Below are 20,443 nucleotides of genomic sequence, written 5' to 3'. Positions count from 1 at the left end.
ATCACTTCTCTATGCTCTCTTCCCCAAAACAGTTAATCCATGGCTTTCCCTTAATCTGACTCTGCTAATTTGTAAGGTCAGACCTTCCTAGGATACTGAATTTATATTATATAAGTTAATATTGCCTTTCTCCACTTCTTGTGCCTTTTGAATAATTTACTTTAAAGCAATGTCCTTTTTGTATGGACACGAGAAGACAATATTATGCTTTTGTAACTTGGGATTTAATTGGCCTTGAATATTATTCCCTCCCAGGCATCTGCTTTCTCCACTTAAGCCTCAGTTGCCCTCAGTTCCTAGCACCCCAAAAGCAGGGTCCCGATGAGGGACGGGACGGATCCAGGGCAAGCGGTGAGTTATGTGCTACCCTGGCATCAAGATGGGCCTGACCAAAGTGCCTAATTCTTAACTATAAGTTAAGAGCTTGATCATAGACAAATGCTGTCATGATCCAAAAGTAATGATGAGACTAGGACCCTGCTAGGGATAGGAAAGACTGATCTGGCCTGAGCACTGTAGTCTGAGATTGAGATGGCCCCAGGAGAGCAATTCTATAAGCTTTAATGCATCTCTTATTGTGTCCATACAAAATGATTAATATTATGAATTCTTATATGTTTGCTGGCTGAGGAGAAGAGAAACACACTCATGGGACTCTGCCCTTGGGTGGATCCTCCTGCTGAAAGAGAATTAAGTCCTAGGAGAAGCATCCCCTAAGGGAAAGGAACCTCACCCTATTGATGGTGACCACACCTATGTGTACGCCCCAACCCCCTCATGCTGGGGAGATTTAACTAGGCTGTAAGAGTGGGTTGGGGGCCAGATCCAGAGATCCAGAGAGAGAGATCCAGAGCCGGGAGAGAGAATGAAATAAACTGATCGAGCAACCAGTTTGGTCTTCTTCCTTCCATCGCCTGCCCTTGACCGACAGCACACACAACGGTTCCAGGGCACCGAACGCGGGCGGTGAGACAAAGCCGCCCGGAGAGCCCGCGAGTGCGTGCGCCCCTCGGTGAGCCTTAGTATTTTACACCATAACACTAGAATGTAAATTTTTCTGTTTTAATTTATTTATTGTTATGTTGAAATGGTTACTGTAGTGATTTTATATGCACCACAAACTTGACATACATAGGAAATTCCTGTTTTAACCAAATATAGGCTGGAGCGATAGCACAGTGGGTAGGGTGTTTGCCTTGCACGCAGCCGACCCAGATTCGATTCCTCCGACCCTCTCGGAGAGCCCGGCAAGCTACCGAGAGTATCCCGCCTGCACAGCAGAGCCTGGTAAGCTACCCATTGTGTATTTGATATGCCAAAAACAGTAACGACAAGTCTCACAATGTAGACGTTACTGGTGCCTGCTCGAGCAAACCAATGAACAATGGGACGATATTGTAACAGCCAAAATATGGTGCATGACTCTCAGTCTAATTTTGATGCTGAAATGGCAAAAGACTCATATAAATATCTTCTTAAAAGTTTCCAGAATTTTTGTTTTTGGGCCACACCCACAGGTGTTCAGAAACGTATCTTTTGGTGCTGGGGGACCATCTATGGTGCTGGAGAATGAACTGGAGAAGGTCACATACAAGGAAAGTCTCTGAACCCCTGTACTTACTCTCCCCTAGTTCCAGAATTATTGATTTTATATTGTAAAATATTACTAAGCCTAAGAAAATATTTATTAATTATATATGTATTGTCATTTAAATATTCTCTTTATTAAAAACTCCTGAAAGGGGACATCATTTAGTTATGAATGAGAGTCTATAGTGAGATCAGTATTTCAATTTTATTTCCTCTAGCTATTTTGATTTTTCAACAAAGTATTAAATTCATAGAAACAATACAAATAATCCAAACTTTCACATTTATGGGAATAGTTATGAGGTGAAGCATAGAATCACATCTTTAGTGGTCAATGAAGGAAGAATCTAAATGTAGTATAAATATTCATGCTGGTTTTTAATATTGTATATCTAAATTTTTATATTAGAAATCAAGAAAAAGTTCTAATCCACTAAAAGTTATTCTGTGGTGTACCAAGATGCATTAAAATATATAACATTTTTCAGGAATAAAGAATATCATGTTTTAATTATTAAAGACAAATAATAATTTCACTGAGTGTCAGTTAATTGTGTGATTTTCCAGGAATGTCTCTTGAGTGCTGAACCAATCTGGGTATATTATCATGCACAGTGAGTAAAAGTAAGGAAAAAATTTTTAATTATCTTCATTTTGATGTTTCAAACTGTAGAGACATTGAGATTTTAAATATTCATGAAATGACTTTATTTTAGAGGTTAAAGGAAATTATGTGCACAATCTATGAATAAGACAGAGAACAAATGTTCAGAAAAATCTGGTGTTTCTTTGTTCTTTGGCCCACACCAAATAGTGCTCAGGTCTTATCCCTGCCTGTGTGCTCAGGGATCATTCCTGGTGAGGCTTGGGGTATCATATGGGATGCTGAGATCAAACCAGGATGGACCACATGCAAAGCAAATTCCTATTTGTTAGATCGCTTAGCACTCCAGTCCCAGAATAGCTAAGTTTTTACTTTACTGGACATAAGGAAAGTAATTCATCACATAAGAGGAACCCTTGCTTTCTTGGGCACAAGATATTTGTTCTCAATGATTTCCTCTAACCTAATGAAATAGCAAAATGACAATGTCTGTGAGGAACCTTATTTTGATGCTAATAAGAGTTTGTTCCTACTTGTGATGATAAGACTTCTTCTGCTCATTCCACAAAATCAACACAATGGCTCTTTAGGTCATCTCCACTTTCTGACTGCTCACAACTCCCCCCCAGTTGGATGCTGCTGCTTGAGATCCCACTGACTTCTTCATCTCAATGCAGTTCATTCCCTACACATGCACACATCCATCCTGCCTTCTTGAGGAAATCTAAAATCTTCTGTTTTCCCCATTTCACCTGTTCACACCACATCTATTCAACAAATATTTCAACCATCTTCCATGGACCTCAAATTCTTCCAACAGTGGGTCCCCCCACGCATTCCAGTGGAGAAGCTAAGCAATGAAAGTCTGATATACAGCGAGTCATAAATTTTATGAGAAAAATAAAACACAGGTAAAAAGAGGTAGCATTTTAGAAACATATGGACTATCAATGTTGAGGAGGTGTTCTTGGAGCAGAAATTGAGTTCGTTGAATTCTTGCTTACAAGGTAGTAGGCATTTTTCTGACACTAGCATGCTCAGTCTCTTACAGTGGTTCATTATATGGGACCACCCTGGGCAGGATTATTTCCTTCCTGTGGTTTTTTTGGAAATGAGAAAGACAAAGGGAAATAGGTAGAAAATGTGGTCTGGTGTAAACTGCTTAAAGTGGTATGATGGGGTTCAGGACAGGGATGGCAATTTTGCATTTTTTCTTTATAACTTCCCAGAACTGTTGGAAAACCAGTTATGGAGATGAGAGCAATGACTAGAAATAGTTCATCCCAAGAACAGAAGCAAAATGGTTGCCCAAATACAAAATTCCCACTTCTTAGCTGACAGTAATTCCACCATTTGGCAACAGTTGGCAGTAATATTAGAGATATGAGCTAAATACCAGTTAAAATTTAAACCAGATGGTCTTTGAAAAGTATAGTTTTATGAATTGATCAAGTTTATTGAACAAAAAATGTGGTTCTATTAAATCACTTGTAAAGCAATAATATTGGAAGATAGTATTAGATAAACTTCCCATATTTTTAGTTGCAAAAAGTAATAGAAAAGTATGGTACATGAATTACCAAAACCAGAGCCAGAACAACCTATTGAACAAGGATAACATGCATAGTTTTTCTTCCAAGACAGTTTCCTAAACATCAGTTCTTGATATGAATACTGGAAGTGATTGCTCTTTAAGCAAATTATTTTGATTCTGAGATGAGTATGAGATTTAAATTATAGTTGATCATGTTACTATTTTCCTTGCCATGTACGCGACATTACTTAATTAAGAGAGAGATAAAGAAAAATGATTACCCAGTGCACAACCACAGGCGACATTTCTTGGTATGTACTCAATTATTCCCATCAATCATTTTCAGAAACAGAATTCTGCCATTCAGTTCTGGAAGAGCTCCACACTGGATCTCCCTTCCCAAGACACACTAAATATTAGCAAACTAAAGTTGCTAGACAATTCTGGCACACAAAATGAAGTAGTAGCAGTGTAAACAAAGTTTAACAATGTATTTCCTCCATTCAACTCACAGAGAAATGTCTTCCTATTTTCTCTAACAAGCATTAACATCGTACATGCTAATGTTCCATAGAGCATGGAGCGGAAGAATCTATTCTATGCATATTGTTATTGTTCTGCCTCTTTAACTTTGATTTGCCTATTTTTAATGTAATCTTTCCTCCTCTTCTTATTTTGGTGCATGGAACTCATATGGTCCTTACTGTACTCAAGGCACCATAAAAAGTGTTCTCAACCATTACCTCACTTATTTCTCACAATAATCTACCAAAATCAATGTAGCAGGTCATCGAAAGGTCCCAGAGAAGTAAAATCATTCCCCCACATCCTTTACTGGTGAGTGACTCTGCTGAGACTGCCCCAGTGGAAATCAGGTCTCTCACCTGGTGCCTTTCCTCTGATCAGTAAGTGACCAGTTCTTGAACCTTTGACTTTAAAAAAAAGCCACTTCCCCAAACATTCTGCAGAGACCAACCATCTATGTACTTCCCAATCCAAAGATAGTTTACAGAACTTAAATTTACCAGAGCTCTTTGTTGAACCTAATGCTGTTGACCAATCCCTTCCAATTGAAATTCTTATTTCTGTTTTTTAAAAAAATTCTGTTTTCTGGAGCAATAGCACAGCGGGTAGGGTGTTTGCCTTGCATGCGGCGACCCGGGTTTGAATCTCAGCATTCCATATGATCCCCCGAGCATCGCCAGGGCTAATTCCTGAGTACATGAGCCAGGAGTAACCCCTGTGCATCATCAGGTGTGACCCAAAAGCCCCCCCAAAATGTGTTTTCCTTTATTACCTCTCTGACTGCTGTTCTTTGTTTTCCTGAGTTTTCTATGACATCTTCGTGATCTTTAAGGTCCTCTCCTAGCCCACTGACGTCTCTCCCTGCTTTCTGCCAAGTATTCATATCAGACTCCGTTAGGCATTTCAAACAAGAAATCTTCCACTGAACTCATCATGCCTTGTGTCAGGCTGGGTCCCAGTATGTTTGCTTAGTGGAAATTCTAGGAGTACAGTATCTAGAATAACAGAGTGATGGTTCCAAGCAGGAATGATACAGTGTTCAGGGAATAGCAGCACTGGCATACTATTATCCTAAAGGGATGAAAGGAGGGAGTTTCAGGGACTTGTTCTAAGCTTTGCATTAGGGTTGGACAACAGCATGGGAAGAGGAAATAAAGTCACTTTCTAATGGGGACCGGACATGGCAAAACCTGGGGAAACAAATATTCTGTTTTTCCCACCTGTCAGTCATCTTCTGACTGACTCATAGTTTCTCCTATGAGTTCAACTGACTCCAGGCCAAAGCACAAGAAAACTGAAAGAGGCAGCTCCCACAGCGAAGCTACCTGGTACTGAACATGGTGGAGAAAGGTGGAAGCTGAGCAAGAAGAGAGTAGACTCATGGTCCCTAGGGCACATGTTGTCTTAACGTGAAGTATTCCAGGCAACGATGTTTGCTTCCTAGAAAATGTCTGAGATATCTCTCACTCCCGTTTCCCACATCTAAACAATCTTGTTTCAATTAGCTGGTTTGGAGGTACCTTTTGTTACTGTTGAAATAATGTTGGTTTATAGCATCATAAGCTTCAGGTTACAGACCTACATCAACATCTTCATACATTCTATATTGCTCATCTCTAATCTACTTTGCCTGAGAACCTGGCTCATGTAATAGAGTGCAGCATACATTGCATGTACCAGGCCCTGGGTATTAGCTTGGTACCGAACAGGAATGGCCAGGTATGGCCCCCAAATGAAATTAAATTTATTCTTGTTTTTGTTTTTGAGGGTTCATGCCCAGTGATATTCAGGGGTTACTCCTGGCTCTGTGATCTGGAATTACTCTTGGCAGTTCTCAAGAGATTGTACAGGATGCTGAGATCAAAACTGGGTCGGCCATGGGCAAGGCAAATGCCCTACCCACTGTACTATCACTCCAACGTGAAATTAAATTTTAAAAGTAAAATAAAAACATTTTTTAAGCCTGTCATCCATCCTTTACCACACAATTGATTTCTCTAACCCAATTTGCACAGTTCTCTCCCCTTGTCTACTGGTAACCAATTTTGGTTATTACTTTGTTTTTGTAGTCTTAGAGTTTGTTGTGGTTTTGTTTTATCCATTTTCCTTTGTTTATCTTCTGTATGTAAGTAAAGTATTGAAGTGAATGTTTCGATCTAGTTTATGTCTCTCACATTTGTCTTTCTGTGACTTATTTCACTTAGCATAATACCTTTCAGGTCAATGTCAATACTTCTGAAAAATATAAGGATTCCATCCTTTTTTGAGTTTAGTAGTCTTACATGATGTATGTGCACCCCATTGATTTTATTCACTGATCACCATACTGATGCCTGTCATCTCTTAATTGGACCACTAAAATAACCTCCCTGAAGTTTAATTATTTCCTTTCCTGCTCCACTTTTGAGACAGCTTTTCTTACTGCTGTATCAAAAATGCCAATCTTGAGGCCAGACAATAGTGCAGTGGTTAAGGCTCTTGCCTTGCACACACTGACCCAGATTCAATCCCCAGCACCACATATGCTTGAGCACCTCCAGGAGTGATCCCTGAGAGCAGAACCAGGAATAATCCCTGAAAACTTCAGGGTACAGCCCCCAAACAAAAAGTCCATCTTAACCCATTCTTACCCTGATGAAACTCTTTGAAACCCTCTCCACTGGCAAGTATACCCTACTTTCTGGTAAAAATATTGGAGTGTCCCTGGCCTGGCTCTGTTGCTTCATTTCCCCTTATAGGTATTTTAACTTTTTTTTAAGTGATGTGACTTATCTTTGTCCATGTGGCCATATTTTAAATCTGATTCTCTGTACCTCAGGACTCATCTTAAGCATCATTTTATATAAAAAAAAAAAAAACTCAAGCCATGACAACAATTAAGCCTCTATTCTCTTTTATATTTAAAAAAAGCCAAAAAAATCCTGACCACATTTTAACAGCATTTTCTTTTTCTCTGTCTATTTCCCACTACGCCATCTGCAGGGATTCAACTGATTGCTCTCTATCTCTGTACAAACAACATCTAGTACAATTCCTGGCACACTGAAGGTGCCCAGTGCATTTCTGATGAGCTGAATGGAGCTGGACAGTAAATCATTGTCCTGAAATCTATAAGACAGACATTATTCAAGAAGAAAAGTAAGTTCTCAATGTGGTCATTCTGGCTTGGGAGAAAAACTGGTCAGCCAAGTTCATAAGATGTGTTTTCAAGGAAAATAAAAAACAGAAAAGATTTAGCTTACCAGTTAAAGCCAGGATCAACTTGCATATTGCCAGGTGCTGTCCTGAAACCTCTCCCCTGCCCCCATCCCCAATACCACTAGCTACAGCTCTAGACCCCTCCTCCTGAGTATCACCCAGTGGTCCAGCTAACCCTCAGTGTCAAAAGGGCCCAAACATCAGCACAGGATCAGACCAGCCCCTCACCCTCAGCTCCTTGCACTAAACCCACAGTACAGTTGTCCAAAAAATGCCTTGTAAGCACCACTTGGAAGGTCGTCCTTACCCCACACCAAAGCTAGTGAACAAAGTCGAATCCCAATCCAGAAAGAAAGGTCCAGAGAATGAGGAACCAGGCCTTAGAAAGAATAAAACCATAAGGACACTGAAGTCACTGAAATTCTCTTACATCTGATTTGCCTATGTCAATCAAACTCTTACGGGTTGAATCAATGTTCTCTTTATCTTTAACCTCTCATGTAGGTTAAGGGTCAAGAGAGCAAAGCACAAAGATTCCTCTGCACTTCGGTCAATAAAGAAGTCATAATGAAATAAGGGATTAAGGACATAGCATAATTATAGCGTTTTCTTTACTCGCAGATAAATATTTCTTTTTAAAGTAGGTAAAATGAGAGAGAAAGCAAAAGTATTAATTATCTGAAAAAAAACCAGTTTTGTGAGATAATACACCCCCTCCAAAGGGAGAATTCTTCATTTAAATAACATATCCACAAATATTAAAAATATCACTCTGAGGTTTGAGTGATAGCACAGCAGACTTGTGGTCAGCTCGGGTTCAGTTCCGAGCATCCCATATGGTCCCCTGAGCATCACTAGGAGTTGTCCCTGAGCAAAGAGTCAGGAGCAAATCCTGAGCACTCCCAGAGTGTGGCTCCCAAACAAACAAGTAAAAATTAAAAGCAAACTAGTGTTCTAGTTTGATCTAGTGTTCTAGTTTTTGATCCCTCATTGTAGGTAAATTGCTTTGTCACTCTTTTCATTTGGTAGCAAAGATACAAACAGCCAGTTCACTTAATTTTATTGATTTTTATTTAGTTTTATTTTGGATGGTCAGATCCAGCAATATTCAGGGGCTACTCCTGGCTCTGTGCTCAGGAAACCACATGGTGGTAGGAACCAAACTCAAGCCTCCTGCATGCATACCATGACCTATCTTGTAGGCCTCCTTCTGTAGTTTTAATCCACTTAATGATAAGAACAGTTTTGTTGGTTTTTTTTTTTTTTTTTTTTTTTTTTTTTGCTTTTTGGGTCACACCCAGCGACGCTCAGGGGTTACTCCTGGCTCTGTACTCAGGAATTACTCCTGGCGGTGCTTGGGGGACCATATGGGATGCCGGGGATCGAACCCGGGTCGGCCGCATGCAAGGCAAACGCCCTACCCGCTGTGCTATCGCTCCGGCCCCCAAGAACAGTTTTGTTGGAAAATGAGCTACACAACATTCCTATTTTGAAAAAGTGAAAAACAAATATAGATTATTCAATAAGGAAACACAATCATTTGTTTGTTAATAGAAAGGGTGGCAATATTTTTAATTTCAAAAACATTTCCATTTGATTTCTTAATCCTTCCTATATTCACTTTTTGAGAAAAATTGACACACAACACACATATTTATAACAAGTAACTCAACTCTCAAATTCAAAGTTCTATTTCAGATTTTATTTCTGAGTAATTTTTCCAACCATATACCATCTTTCTCTCCTCATCTAAATTTCCTACTAACAGGAAAAGACAACCGTTTTGACCAGGAAATCTCTACAACCTTATTTCAAACATCTTTTGTTTATTTTGTGGTTTTAATACAGACAGAAGAAAGAGGAGTTGACCTTTCAGGTAATGACAATGCCAAGGGAGACTAGAAATTTTCTCCGATGAACTGGGTCCTAAATGAATGAGTTCAAAATGGTTTTAATGATACAGGAATGAAATATGTCTCTACTCAGACAACTACATTTGTAAGCACCAATATGGTGTTTTCAAACTGGTTCTCTGATGATCTAGAATAAGCTTGCAAAAGGACAGGCTTCCTAATGATAAGTAATTATATATTAAGTGCATTAATTAGTGGCTGCAGGGTGAAATAGAGGTGTAGAATAAGACTATTTACAATTCTTGTGAAGGCTAGTAAAAACAAAATGGAGCCTGGTAAAGTCAATAATACCAGAATAGACCAAACCCCATGTTCAGCCTTCAGCCTCGCCCAGTTCCACTGTACTTGTACTTGCTCACTGTATTTGTTCACATTCACCTTGTTTATGGGAACAAGTTTAGGCTCACATAAACCTTAGGCTCTTTATGTCAGTGGCACACATACACACAAGTATTCACATATTCATCTGAGCAGAAAGGGTTGATACTAATGAGTCTCTAAGACCAATAATAACAAGAGAGTCATTATTGAGTTGAGACCTTGGGTTAAACATTCCCATAAATATAACAGGAAGGTTTCAGCAATTGTAGCACGAAGATCTGAGAAAAAAATTGACGGCTTTCTTGTCAAGGAATGAGTGAATAGTTGCGGTATCTAGTTGGTACTGGCCACAGCAGGAAGATGATATAAAAAGGGAGAGAGCTGATATATCTACACTGGGAGCTAATGGTGTGAGTGGCATGTAGAGGTAAGGAAGGACATTTCCCCAAACAACAACTTAATGTTTTAATTGATAACATAAAAACGAGTTGAGATAACAATGATGAACAAATAATCACAAATATTTGGAAAAATAACTCATTGGTACTTCAGCGTGATGATTTTAGTAAGTTCTTTACATAAGTGGCTGGCAAATTTTAATTATCATTAATATGATTAGTACTGATAAAAATGTACTCCACATAATGACAATTTTCTCAACTTTTTCTTAAAAATATGTTCACAAACCAAACCTATGATATTTAACAATTCTATCATAAACCATGTAATGTTAAAATTTTTAATCCTTTCTATTAAGCTTCTAGTACACACCTAACACACACAGTAGGCACACCAGAAGCCAGAACACAATAAACATACTCTTAATTTAAAAAGATTGCAACAAATTTGAAGCAATTATATAAATACACTTCATGCTTTCCCATAAAGCTTATCATTTTAGAATGTATTTTTCTTAAACTACAACACATAAGAAGAAAATGAGAAAGAAATGTCTATATGGTCATTGCAGTTTAGTCTTTCATTGTACAAACTGCTGCCAATCATGATGTTTAACACAGGAGGGCTGACTGCATCCAGTACCAAAGATCCTTGTAAAGCCTCAAGACTCAAGTTGCAGTTATATCATGCTAGCCTACAATCACTGTACTTTTAAGTTTAAATAATTATTTTTGTGCTAGGACCACACATCAGGAGCAACTTCTGTCTTAGGAGTCTGGAGTCCATTTACCTTGGCCATTGAACCCAGGGTTCCTGCATGAAAAGCAAGCACTCCAGCCCATTGAGTTATCTATCCAGGTCTTGAATTTAAATATTTAAAGGTTTATTTGCATTTCATACATATAACCTATAAATAGCAATGCATTCCAAAATATAAAGTACAAATATTGTTCTTAATCACATATATGTATGTGTTCTCATAGGTGCATAGTGTGTTTTCATAGGTGCATAATGAGGTAGAGATATAGCGTTAATTTCTTTCACAAAATAGAAGAAAAGCAAACAGGGAAGCCCAGTGGGAAGGACTGTCACTCAATATCCTGTAGACACCCATCCCAGCAAACCATCTCCAGCTAACTGAGGACATCACATGTAAACTTCTGAAAGGTTGGTATTAATGTGGATCAAAGAAGTAAATGTTCAGAGGAGTTAAAGGTGATCAACTTCATTGTGAGGATGATCTAGGCTACTCCAGAAAGATGAAAGGATCAGGTTCATCTTCCAACATTGTCTAAGATGTGAAGGAAATCTCCCAACAAGAAGAGCAAAACTCTGTGTGTGTGTGTGTGTGTGTGTTAGAGGATGGGGGAGGAGGGAAAGTAGAAAAGGCAGCCAGGACCTGAAATAAGATATTTCACCTGAAGTAGAGTAGTATGGCCAACATCCAATATTTATGCCTTATGGAATTATGCAGTTGTAAAATATTTCAGGAAGTAAATATTAAGTTAATTTTTAAGTTTATTGCTCTTTGATTACATATGAGGTAAGAGCAGAAATGGAAGGAAACATGGAGGAGACTAAGATTAAGAAAGAAAGAAAGATTCATGCCAAGTCTATGAGTTTAGGGAAACATTCCAGTTGACTACTAATGAGCACCCTTTCAGGGAGAACAGAATTTAAATTCCTATGATATCATATTCTTTAATTTGTTTTTTAGTTGACAAAATCATAATATCAAATGAATTAAGACAGGAAGAAATTTTCATGGAGAGGCTTAGTAAGAAAGGATAAAAGTTTCGTTGAGAGAACTTACATTGTTTTCCCTGGAATGATGAGGAAATTTGTGAGAGTAAGACTTACTAGATGAATATTTTATTTACATTTGTATGTGAATAGAAGACTTTTATATTGGTGGAGTCCAGATATATTTGATAATAATAAATTTATTTGATAATAATAGTTATACTTTATAACTTTATCATTTTTCTATTTGTTTAAAAATTATCAATGTTCACATAAAATTTACATTTCCATGGCCAAGTTCATGCTTATTCAACATTAGTTGGGCAGATATGAATTTTGTAATACACAGTGGGTGATAAGTAACCTGAAATGCTTCTTTTATGTGACCATCACTAAGCCATGGATCAGAAATGAGGTACAAAAAGCTTCTGTAATAAGGCATATTTAGACTCCCTCAATGAACCTGGTTATGGCCAGTTATATAAATGAAAATTTTCACTCTATCCCACCTCTTATATTCAGCTATTTGTTCATGATTTGTGGAAAAGATTAAGCTACAAATCCAGCTCATATTTGAGTTTCTTTGACTTTTGCTCCTTACAGATTTTCTTCATTATATGGAGGATATTTTTATAGGATACTGGAAGATTTACAGACATAATGAGAACTACAGAAATTTTGAGGGAATTGGAGGCATGGTTGTTTCTAATCAGCTCACATAGAGATAATATAAAGATCTAATCTTTAAGTGGGCCATTTGGTATCTAATAATGAAACTTTTTTCATTGATACTATTCACCAGTGGCCTATCATATATATATATATATATATATACAGGACTTTAAGTGCAAATTATCTCCAAATTATTAATAAACTATAACATTTAACCAATTTACCATGTGACAAATGATTCCCAAACTGTAGAGACATTGTCTAGTGCTTCCATTTTACCACTCTGAACATCACCTGCTAATGAGCACAAAATATAATGAAACGAAATAGATAAAAAAATATTGCACATAAAAAGACTGAAAGACATACTGTGGCACATAGTGAGTTCTGAATAAACACATCTGCATGTATGCTCACCTTCTTGTGAAATGCTTTTACTCAGGGGAAATAAATTGAAGCATTTATACAAAGCAATGATTTGCTTTCTCAAATTATCTGTCCCATTATGTTATTTTTCAAAAGGATAAGTTTTGTCAATGTCTTTACTACGTGATACAGTTTGCCATGAGTGATATTTACTTGCAAATGTGCAAAAATACATCTACTGTGTGTAATAGGAGGGACTTTTGTTACATTCACCAAGCCACTCTGCCTCCCTGACCATATTATTTTATTGTAAATCATATCAGATTTTGATCAAAATGTTTGTCACCTCTATTTTAACATGCCTACACTCCCAACCTTGTCATTTTTCAGTTTCTGTATTCTCATTCATTGTGAGGATTTCAAATAAAAATCCATGGCTGTGGCAGAGGTTGGGTTTGGATCTGATTTCATGTGGGTAAGTTTTAGTTATCAGTTCATATAAAGAGAGTGATCCCAATTTTTATTTTGAGCTCATGACAAGTGTTACATGGCTCTAACAGGCATGATGGAATTTAATAAACAGAAAAAAAATCAATAAAAGAAAACGTCAGTCTAATCTATTTGTGGTGTCTATAAGAACAGCTTATTATTTTCCTGATCTTAAATAAAATTGTCGATGGCTTAAGGAACTTGGGAAAACATGTTAAATATAATTTAGAATCTTACTTATGCACTTTGATAACGGTTTCTCCCTGGTGTGATCGTTCCTCATTTCCAGGAGAGAAATAAAAGTACAGACTATAGATAAGTAATGATGCTTTCCACCCAGGGGCTCTGTCCTACTCTCTCCTTGTCAAGCATTCAAAATTAATGGTTCGTGCTATCAGGACGTGACTCTGGAAAGGGAAACATTCGCACCCACTCCAGTCCCATCCATTTAAGGTCGAGACCGCCAGAGGTGCTGAAAGGAGAGCTCCAGCTCACCTGTGGACGTCCTGGAGTTTGCTTGGCCGAGAAGAGAATTTAAAGACAAGAGAAAGAGCCAGTCACCTCATAACTGCATGCCACCCCTTACGGACGCGTCTAGCTGGAACGTCCACTACATTTTAAAAATGTGTTCTTGCCAAAGTAGGCATCTGGGCGTAGCACGCTTCACCCTGCTCACAGTACCACCCTGTAGCCTCCTGTGTCAAACACGACATGAGAAAGTTCCTTATCCAGGTCCCCCCGCAGCCCCGGCCACGGACCGGGAGAGGCAGCATCTCTGCAGATAACGCCGGGGTGGGGAGGGGGAAAGTCTAGAGACTTTGTCCAGGGGCTTCTGCGGGTGAGCCTGGAGGGGGACCAGGGCCGGGGCGTGCTCTGCAAACTCCAGCTGGCTCTCCGGGGGGCTACGGAAGAGGTGGCCGCGAGCCCCCCTGGGCGTCGGTGTGCGGACGCCCAGCTCAGCCCCGCGTGCAGAGCTGCAGCGGGAGGTAAAGTGAGACAAAGCGGCGCCCGCACGCTCGGGGGTCAGGAGGGCGGAGAGGTGAGGGCGGCGATCGGGAGCCCGAGCACCCCGACGGGAGGGCGGCTTGGCCGGCTCGGGAGAGGGGGACGCGTCGCCCCCCCACCCCAAGCCCAGCGCCGGCCGCGGGTCCGGCACGAGTACAAAGGGGGGCGGGAGGGAGAGAGCCAACTTCCCCCCTTCGCCCACCCTCCTGCTGTCCCCCGAGCACAACAAAGCGTGCGGCCAGGCTGCACCCGGGCCCTGGTCCCCGAGCCCCCCGGGACCCCGGCGCGGCGCGGCGCGGGGGAGTGGGGGGAGCGCTCGGTGGGCTTCCCTACCTCGAGCAGCACAAAGAGCCGGAGCAGCAGCGGCAGCAGGCGGCGGCCCGGGCGAGTCCCCGCGGGCAGGTGGCCCATCGCGGCGCGGCCCCGGGTGGCAGCTCACAAAGGCGGCCGCGGGGGGCTGCGGCTCAGACCCGGGGCTCCGAGGCGGCGCCCCGAGGACGCATGTCGCCTCTCCCTCGGCTCTGGCGGCGCCCCGAGTCGGCGGCGGAGCTGGAGCGGGTGGGGACGGGGTGGGCGAGGCTGCGGCGGGCGGCCGGCGGCGGCGGGGGGCGGCCGGGAGGGATGTTCTCACTCCCGCAGGTTCCCCGAGTGGCCGCAGCCTCCCTGCCCGCGGCCCGACGAGCCCCCGCGCGTAGACTCCGCCCCGATCCCGACCCAGGCTCGGGGACTCGGGAGTTGTGTGTGTGAGAGGGGCTCCCCCCACGGCCGCTCGGGAGTGGGGAGGGGGCGGGGACAGGTCCCCCACTCCTTCTGCTCGCATCTATTTTTAGCCGCGAAAAGCCTCCCCCCTCCCCGACACTGGGTAGAGAGGGGTGCACAGCTCACGGGGGTGCGCGTGTGAGGGGGATGAGCCCGCGCGCCTCTGTTCTCTCCATCCCGTTAGAACACCATCGTCTTCTGCACCCCACGCTCACCCAGGAGGGGAGTGCACGATTTCACAGTTTCCCCGCGGCATCGCGAGTCCCGGGTCGATTTCAGGGCCTGTTCTTGGACCCCAAATCCTGTCTTGTCTGTCCGTCTGTCTATCTGCCCACGCATAAAAGTGGGGGTGGGGGTCCATAAGCGCATATAAACAAGATGCAGCGTTGGGCTTCAGAGTCAAAGAAACCGTCCAACTTGTCTCAAGTGGTTTTGCCGTTTTTTAAAACATTGCCCACCAGCAGCGGATGAAGGCGGGACGGGCGTGTTCTCCAACAGCCAAGTCAGGGATCTTCGTGGGCACCAAACAGGTCTGTCCTCCGTCGGGGCACCCGGTGACACACGTGTACCCAGATGGGTCTGTGGCTGAGAGGCACAGCCATGCACACACCTGCACAGTCACAGGCAAATGAGCCCGAGTAACACTAAGGTCTGCGAATTGGGCCCATGTCAACACCTGGATCTGACTCCAAGCATAGCTCTGAAAGGCCCCGGGAGAAAACTGGGTGAAAGGTTTAAGGGACTTTTTTGTATTGTGAAAATTTGACATCAAACATATTACTTCAGGCCTGAGACATAATAGATCATTATTAAAAAATATTACAAAACAAAGACCTTCAGTTCACACAGTTTCCATTTTTTTTCCTTGTGATGAGAACTTGTAAGACTCTCTTAGCAACTCTGAAATACACAAGGCAGCACCTGCCTGGCTCATCCTTACAGAGCACTCCCATCAGAACTGGAGGCTTGTCGTCTGTATCTTTCATCCCCCCCCCCCCCCCCCCCCCGGGGACTCCCTCATTCCTAATGACCAACCTTGTGACACTGCAGGGGTGTGGGAGCACCAAGCAGTGGTCAGGGGAAGTAGGAAGCCATTCTAGGTGATTCCAGGTCAACTAGACTGGAAGGTTTATGCTAGAGCCCAATCATTAACCTGTGAGTTCTTTGCAAAGATTGTTTTAATTTGAAGTTTTTAGATTTGGGGCCATGCCTCCTGTGCTCAGGGCTTACTCCTGCCTCCGCTCAGGGATTATCCTGGCGGTGCTTGGGGAACTGTACGCACAGCTGAGGATCAGATCACCTGCACTACCTCTCCAGTCCTAATCTGTAACTTTCTTAGAAGTTCAGATAATTCTTCTCAACTCCGTGTCCCCAGTTTATTCATCTGTCCCTTTGACTCTTGTGCATATTTTCTGGAAAATTTTATAGAACTATGGGGCACATGCTTTAAATACGGGGCCATTTCTTCTAACATGTAAATGACCCAGCAGGAATCCTACTAATCATAAGTCTTCCTTCTATCTTTGAGACCTGCTAGGGCACCAGGAGACTGGCAAAACGACGTTGGTCATGAATGGAGAAGTTCTGGGCATGGTTCTGCATTGGTTTCACAGTTAGCGAGTGGTGGCAGAGGAAAGAATGTAAGGCTGCCAGCTTTTGCCAAGGGAGAACTGTGAATGGTGGATGTGCTTGTGGCTGATTGAGAAGGGGCTCGGTTGACTAGAGTCACATGCAAAATATTCTCTACACTGAAGGCTTTACATACACAAACTAAGACCTTGGCTGAATTTATGTATGGCATTTTTCTAGTGTCTTCTAGAAGCTTCATCCCCCTCCTGGAGCTCATTTTAGCGACCTGAACTTGTTATCTTTGACATTCTATTTCTCCCGGAAAAATAAGAGTTGCTTCTCCCTTTTTAATTCATGGCCTATATGAAAAGTTAATTCTTGGGACTGCACTTGTAAAGGCTTTGATCAGTATATTTTCCTCTGATTCTGAAGCACCCGGAAGCCACATTCTATTTCCACCCACTTCCGAAAGAGCCATTAAAGCAATCTAATGTCTAGAACTAAAGAAATGTTGAGGCCACTGGCAACATCACACTCCTAACACCAACAGTTTGTCTTTTGAGTAGAGTTTGAGTTCACAAAGTGTGTTTGTGCTATAAGCTGTATACATATGAAGCTGTTCAAGTATTTGTGGGTGCAAGTATGTGTATACACGGATCAAGGCTTGCCTGATGCATGTAAGGCCCTGACAAGCAGTGCTACTCATCCTACATCATTGTGTAAATGCAAAAAGACCTTTCACAGCAATGATCATTTTTATATATTGGTTTCTCTAGCTCTCAGAAAATAGTATTTCTCTTATGAAATCAACTGTTTCTTATGAAACAAAAAGAAAGAAGCAATCACCAGTTACCTATGTGGGAAAGTTTTTAGTATTCCCAGACTCCCCAAATAATCTCTATCACATCTCACCAATAACACATAAAACCTAAAACAATACAGAAAAGTAATTAAAGGAGGAATGATATGACAAATACACACTGGCCTCATAGTTCACGGGGCAGAAGCTTAGCAGTGCTACTCTGAATATTGCTTCTTCTAGAACAGCTGCCACAAAATCTACACTAAACACCATTTTCACTGTTTTGCCTTTGGTTATTAAGCAGAAATCCTCTGTTTCTTCTCGTTAGTAAGAACAGGTACTAGTGTATGCCTTGCATGACAATGATTCAGAGAAACATGAACTTACAAAAAGTGGACCTTACCTGAAATCATATTCTGCCATGATAAGGGGTCATTTCTTACAATGTACTTGGTTCCTTTTGTATCTGCATACAGAAAGAAATATGAACCACTTTGAGGAAATGATTAATGCTAGGCAGCAAAACAGCTCTCCTATAAAGTATTAGTAATTAACATTATTAATATTCCATGAAGTGACATTGTCAATAGGAAGTGTTCTCTCTGTTAAAAAAAAAAAAGACATTTCCGTAGCTGCTACCAGATAAAGCAGTTTCATCTGTTCTTATTGCACCTAAAACTGTAACTTCTTGTGAATTTTCCAAAAAGAGATTCCAAAGAACTTGACTGCTGGCTCATCACCATGTGGGGATTTTAATCCATAGAACATGCTGTGCATGTCTTTGAACTATTGATTAGTTTTCTGTGCAGTACTTCCAAGGCATGGCAACTCCCACTGCACTATTTTCTAGGCTCCGAGTCCACAAGAATGGCCCTGGGTGACATATTATACATATAGGCAGTGACACTTTGCCAGCTGCTTTAAAACGTCAATTCTGATTTCACTATCTCAGCAGTACCACTAGGTGACAGCGATTGAGATCACCGCTCCCCACTACTTCTCTCTGATTTTCTTCAGTCAAAAAGAACCAGGGTCGGGCCTGGAGGAGAGGAAATGACATCTAAAATGTGTCTAAAGACAGGCGCTTGAAAATGAAGTCTCATAGATTCAAATGAAACTGTCTACTCCATTTGGAAAAATTTGAGGTTGTTGATGGGAAGACTAGAATTTGTTGCTGTTGTTGTTGTTGTTGTTGTTGTTGAGGACCATACCCAGTGGCTGACTCCTGGCCCTGAGATCACTCCTAGTCAGGCTCAAGGGATCATATGGGGCCCCCGGATGGAACCTAGGTCAGCTGTGTGCAAGCAAGAGCCCTACCCACTGTCCTGTCACTCCTGTCCTAAATCTGAGGCAGCTTTATTCTGGTTAGGAACCGCAGTCTCTTCCTGTATAGGTAGAAACTGACTCGCGCCCACACTCACGTCTATGTCTTCATGAGAGAGAAGAATGGCACTGCAACACATGGGGCTGTGATCCCTGGGTGAGGTTTAATGAGGAGTCAGATGGAACTCTCACAGTGCCGTGCCAATGAAGCTCAATCCGGTCCTCCAGGGACTCACTCTAATGCAGTTCAGAGTGTTCAGTCCGGCTGCCACTACTGAAACCGCCTATAAGACTGTCAGCAGTTTTCATATTAGAGAGTTGTATTTATGGGGGCTGCTCAGTGACGTATGTATAGTTTACTTTATATGGAAGGCAGGAAAAATAATACTCAAGCCATTCATCTCCAGGTTCTATTCCAGTTCTTGAAAAGCACCAGTAATAGCCATGCACTTTGTCTCCGGCGTCTCACGTATTGCAATGATTGTAACGGATGGGCTGGATCGCGTGTGTAATTTGCTCTTACAATCAGGTGATCAGGCTGCATTTTGATTTTCAATTTACTTGAGCATTTTTTTAGTTCTTCTCTTGATGAACACTGGTTTCTCGCCTAACTGACGTGTTGACAATTCATAAAGTCTGTGTCTTTCAAAATGAGGCTGATTGACAGCCCTCAGGTGAATAGCATGTCCCAACTGCTGAGACAGATTATTCTTGCCACACTTGAGGAACAGTGCCATGCACTGCAGAAAGTCATTTTTGCACTGATGAGTAGAGTTTTCCCACTTTTCCCTTTCTTAGATAATTCTAATTAAGGCATGTATCCTTTAATTGACTTCATTCTCACATGATTCTATAGAAAATCAAATAAGAATATTGCATTATAGAGTATGGGTTTTTTTTTGTGGTGTCAGGGATTGAACCCAGGTCTCATGCATAAAGGTATGACTTTGCCCTTGAACCACACCATCAGCCCCAGCATACAGATTTCATAACTCAGAATCATCTGCTTGAAATAGAAAACCAAAGCAGATATTCATCTCTGGACACAAACTACAGGTTATAAATAAAATCTGGAAGGAAGCTTCCACTTGCAGATATTAATCCCTATTTTATTTGCTGCTAATATTATCTTTAAAGGTCTTAAATGATGCTAGTATTTTCTTTGCATGCCTTAAATTAATATCGATATTTGTAAATGTGTATCATTAATTATCCCATTTCTTTATATGTATTAGGTTAACTCATGAAATTCTGAAATAACATTTTTTCCTAAGCACTCTAGATATAGCTATGGCTAAAGCACATTAAGTTTCTTGTCTTTAAGCAGTCAGGATTGGAAGCAAGAGATTCCACAAAATGGTTAAATTCAGAACAAATTTTACTGAACAGTAGGTAGAAAGGTCAGCTTGGAAGGGTCTTCCTTATCAGAGTCTAAGAAAGGCAGAACCTTTTGATTTTTCCACCCAAATTTTATTTTAAGAAAGCACCCTGATTTACCAATTATTTTCAGAGTGGAGCATGCAATGTTCCATATTCCCTCTATCAGTGTTCCCAGGTTCCCTCTCCCCACCCCTGTCCTTGCCCCAAAGTCAGCCATCGCTACGGGTACCTTTTTAAGTTTCTTTATTAAA

The 20,443-nt window shown here is 41.3% G+C and overlaps 1 protein-coding gene across 2 annotated transcripts in view; it reads right to left on the bottom strand.

The window, feature by feature from the left end:
• PTPRO (protein tyrosine phosphatase receptor type O) overlaps positions 1 to 15,165 on the bottom strand; it is a 237,310-nt gene extending 222,145 nt beyond the window's left edge. Inside the window, exon 1 of one of the 2 annotated variants that reach the window (XM_055118637.1) lies at positions 14,693 to 15,165. In XM_055118637.1, coding sequence (XP_054974612.1) covers positions 14,693 to 14,770 — 78 coding nt within the window. In that variant the 5' untranslated portion in view covers positions 14,771 to 15,165. The remainder of the gene's footprint in view (positions 1 to 14,692) is intronic. The other variant, XM_055118636.1, reaches the window with a different exon arrangement.
• Between the last annotated feature and the right edge of the window lie 5,278 nt (positions 15,166 to 20,443).

Source organism: Sorex araneus, chromosome 10 (genome assembly GCF_027595985.1).
Source record: "Sorex araneus isolate mSorAra2 chromosome 10, mSorAra2.pri, whole genome shotgun sequence".
NCBI lineage: Eukaryota > Metazoa > Chordata > Mammalia > Eulipotyphla > Soricidae > Sorex > Sorex araneus.
Note: the sequence above shows the minus strand (reverse complement) of the source record. Positions and strands in the feature narration are given on the sequence as shown.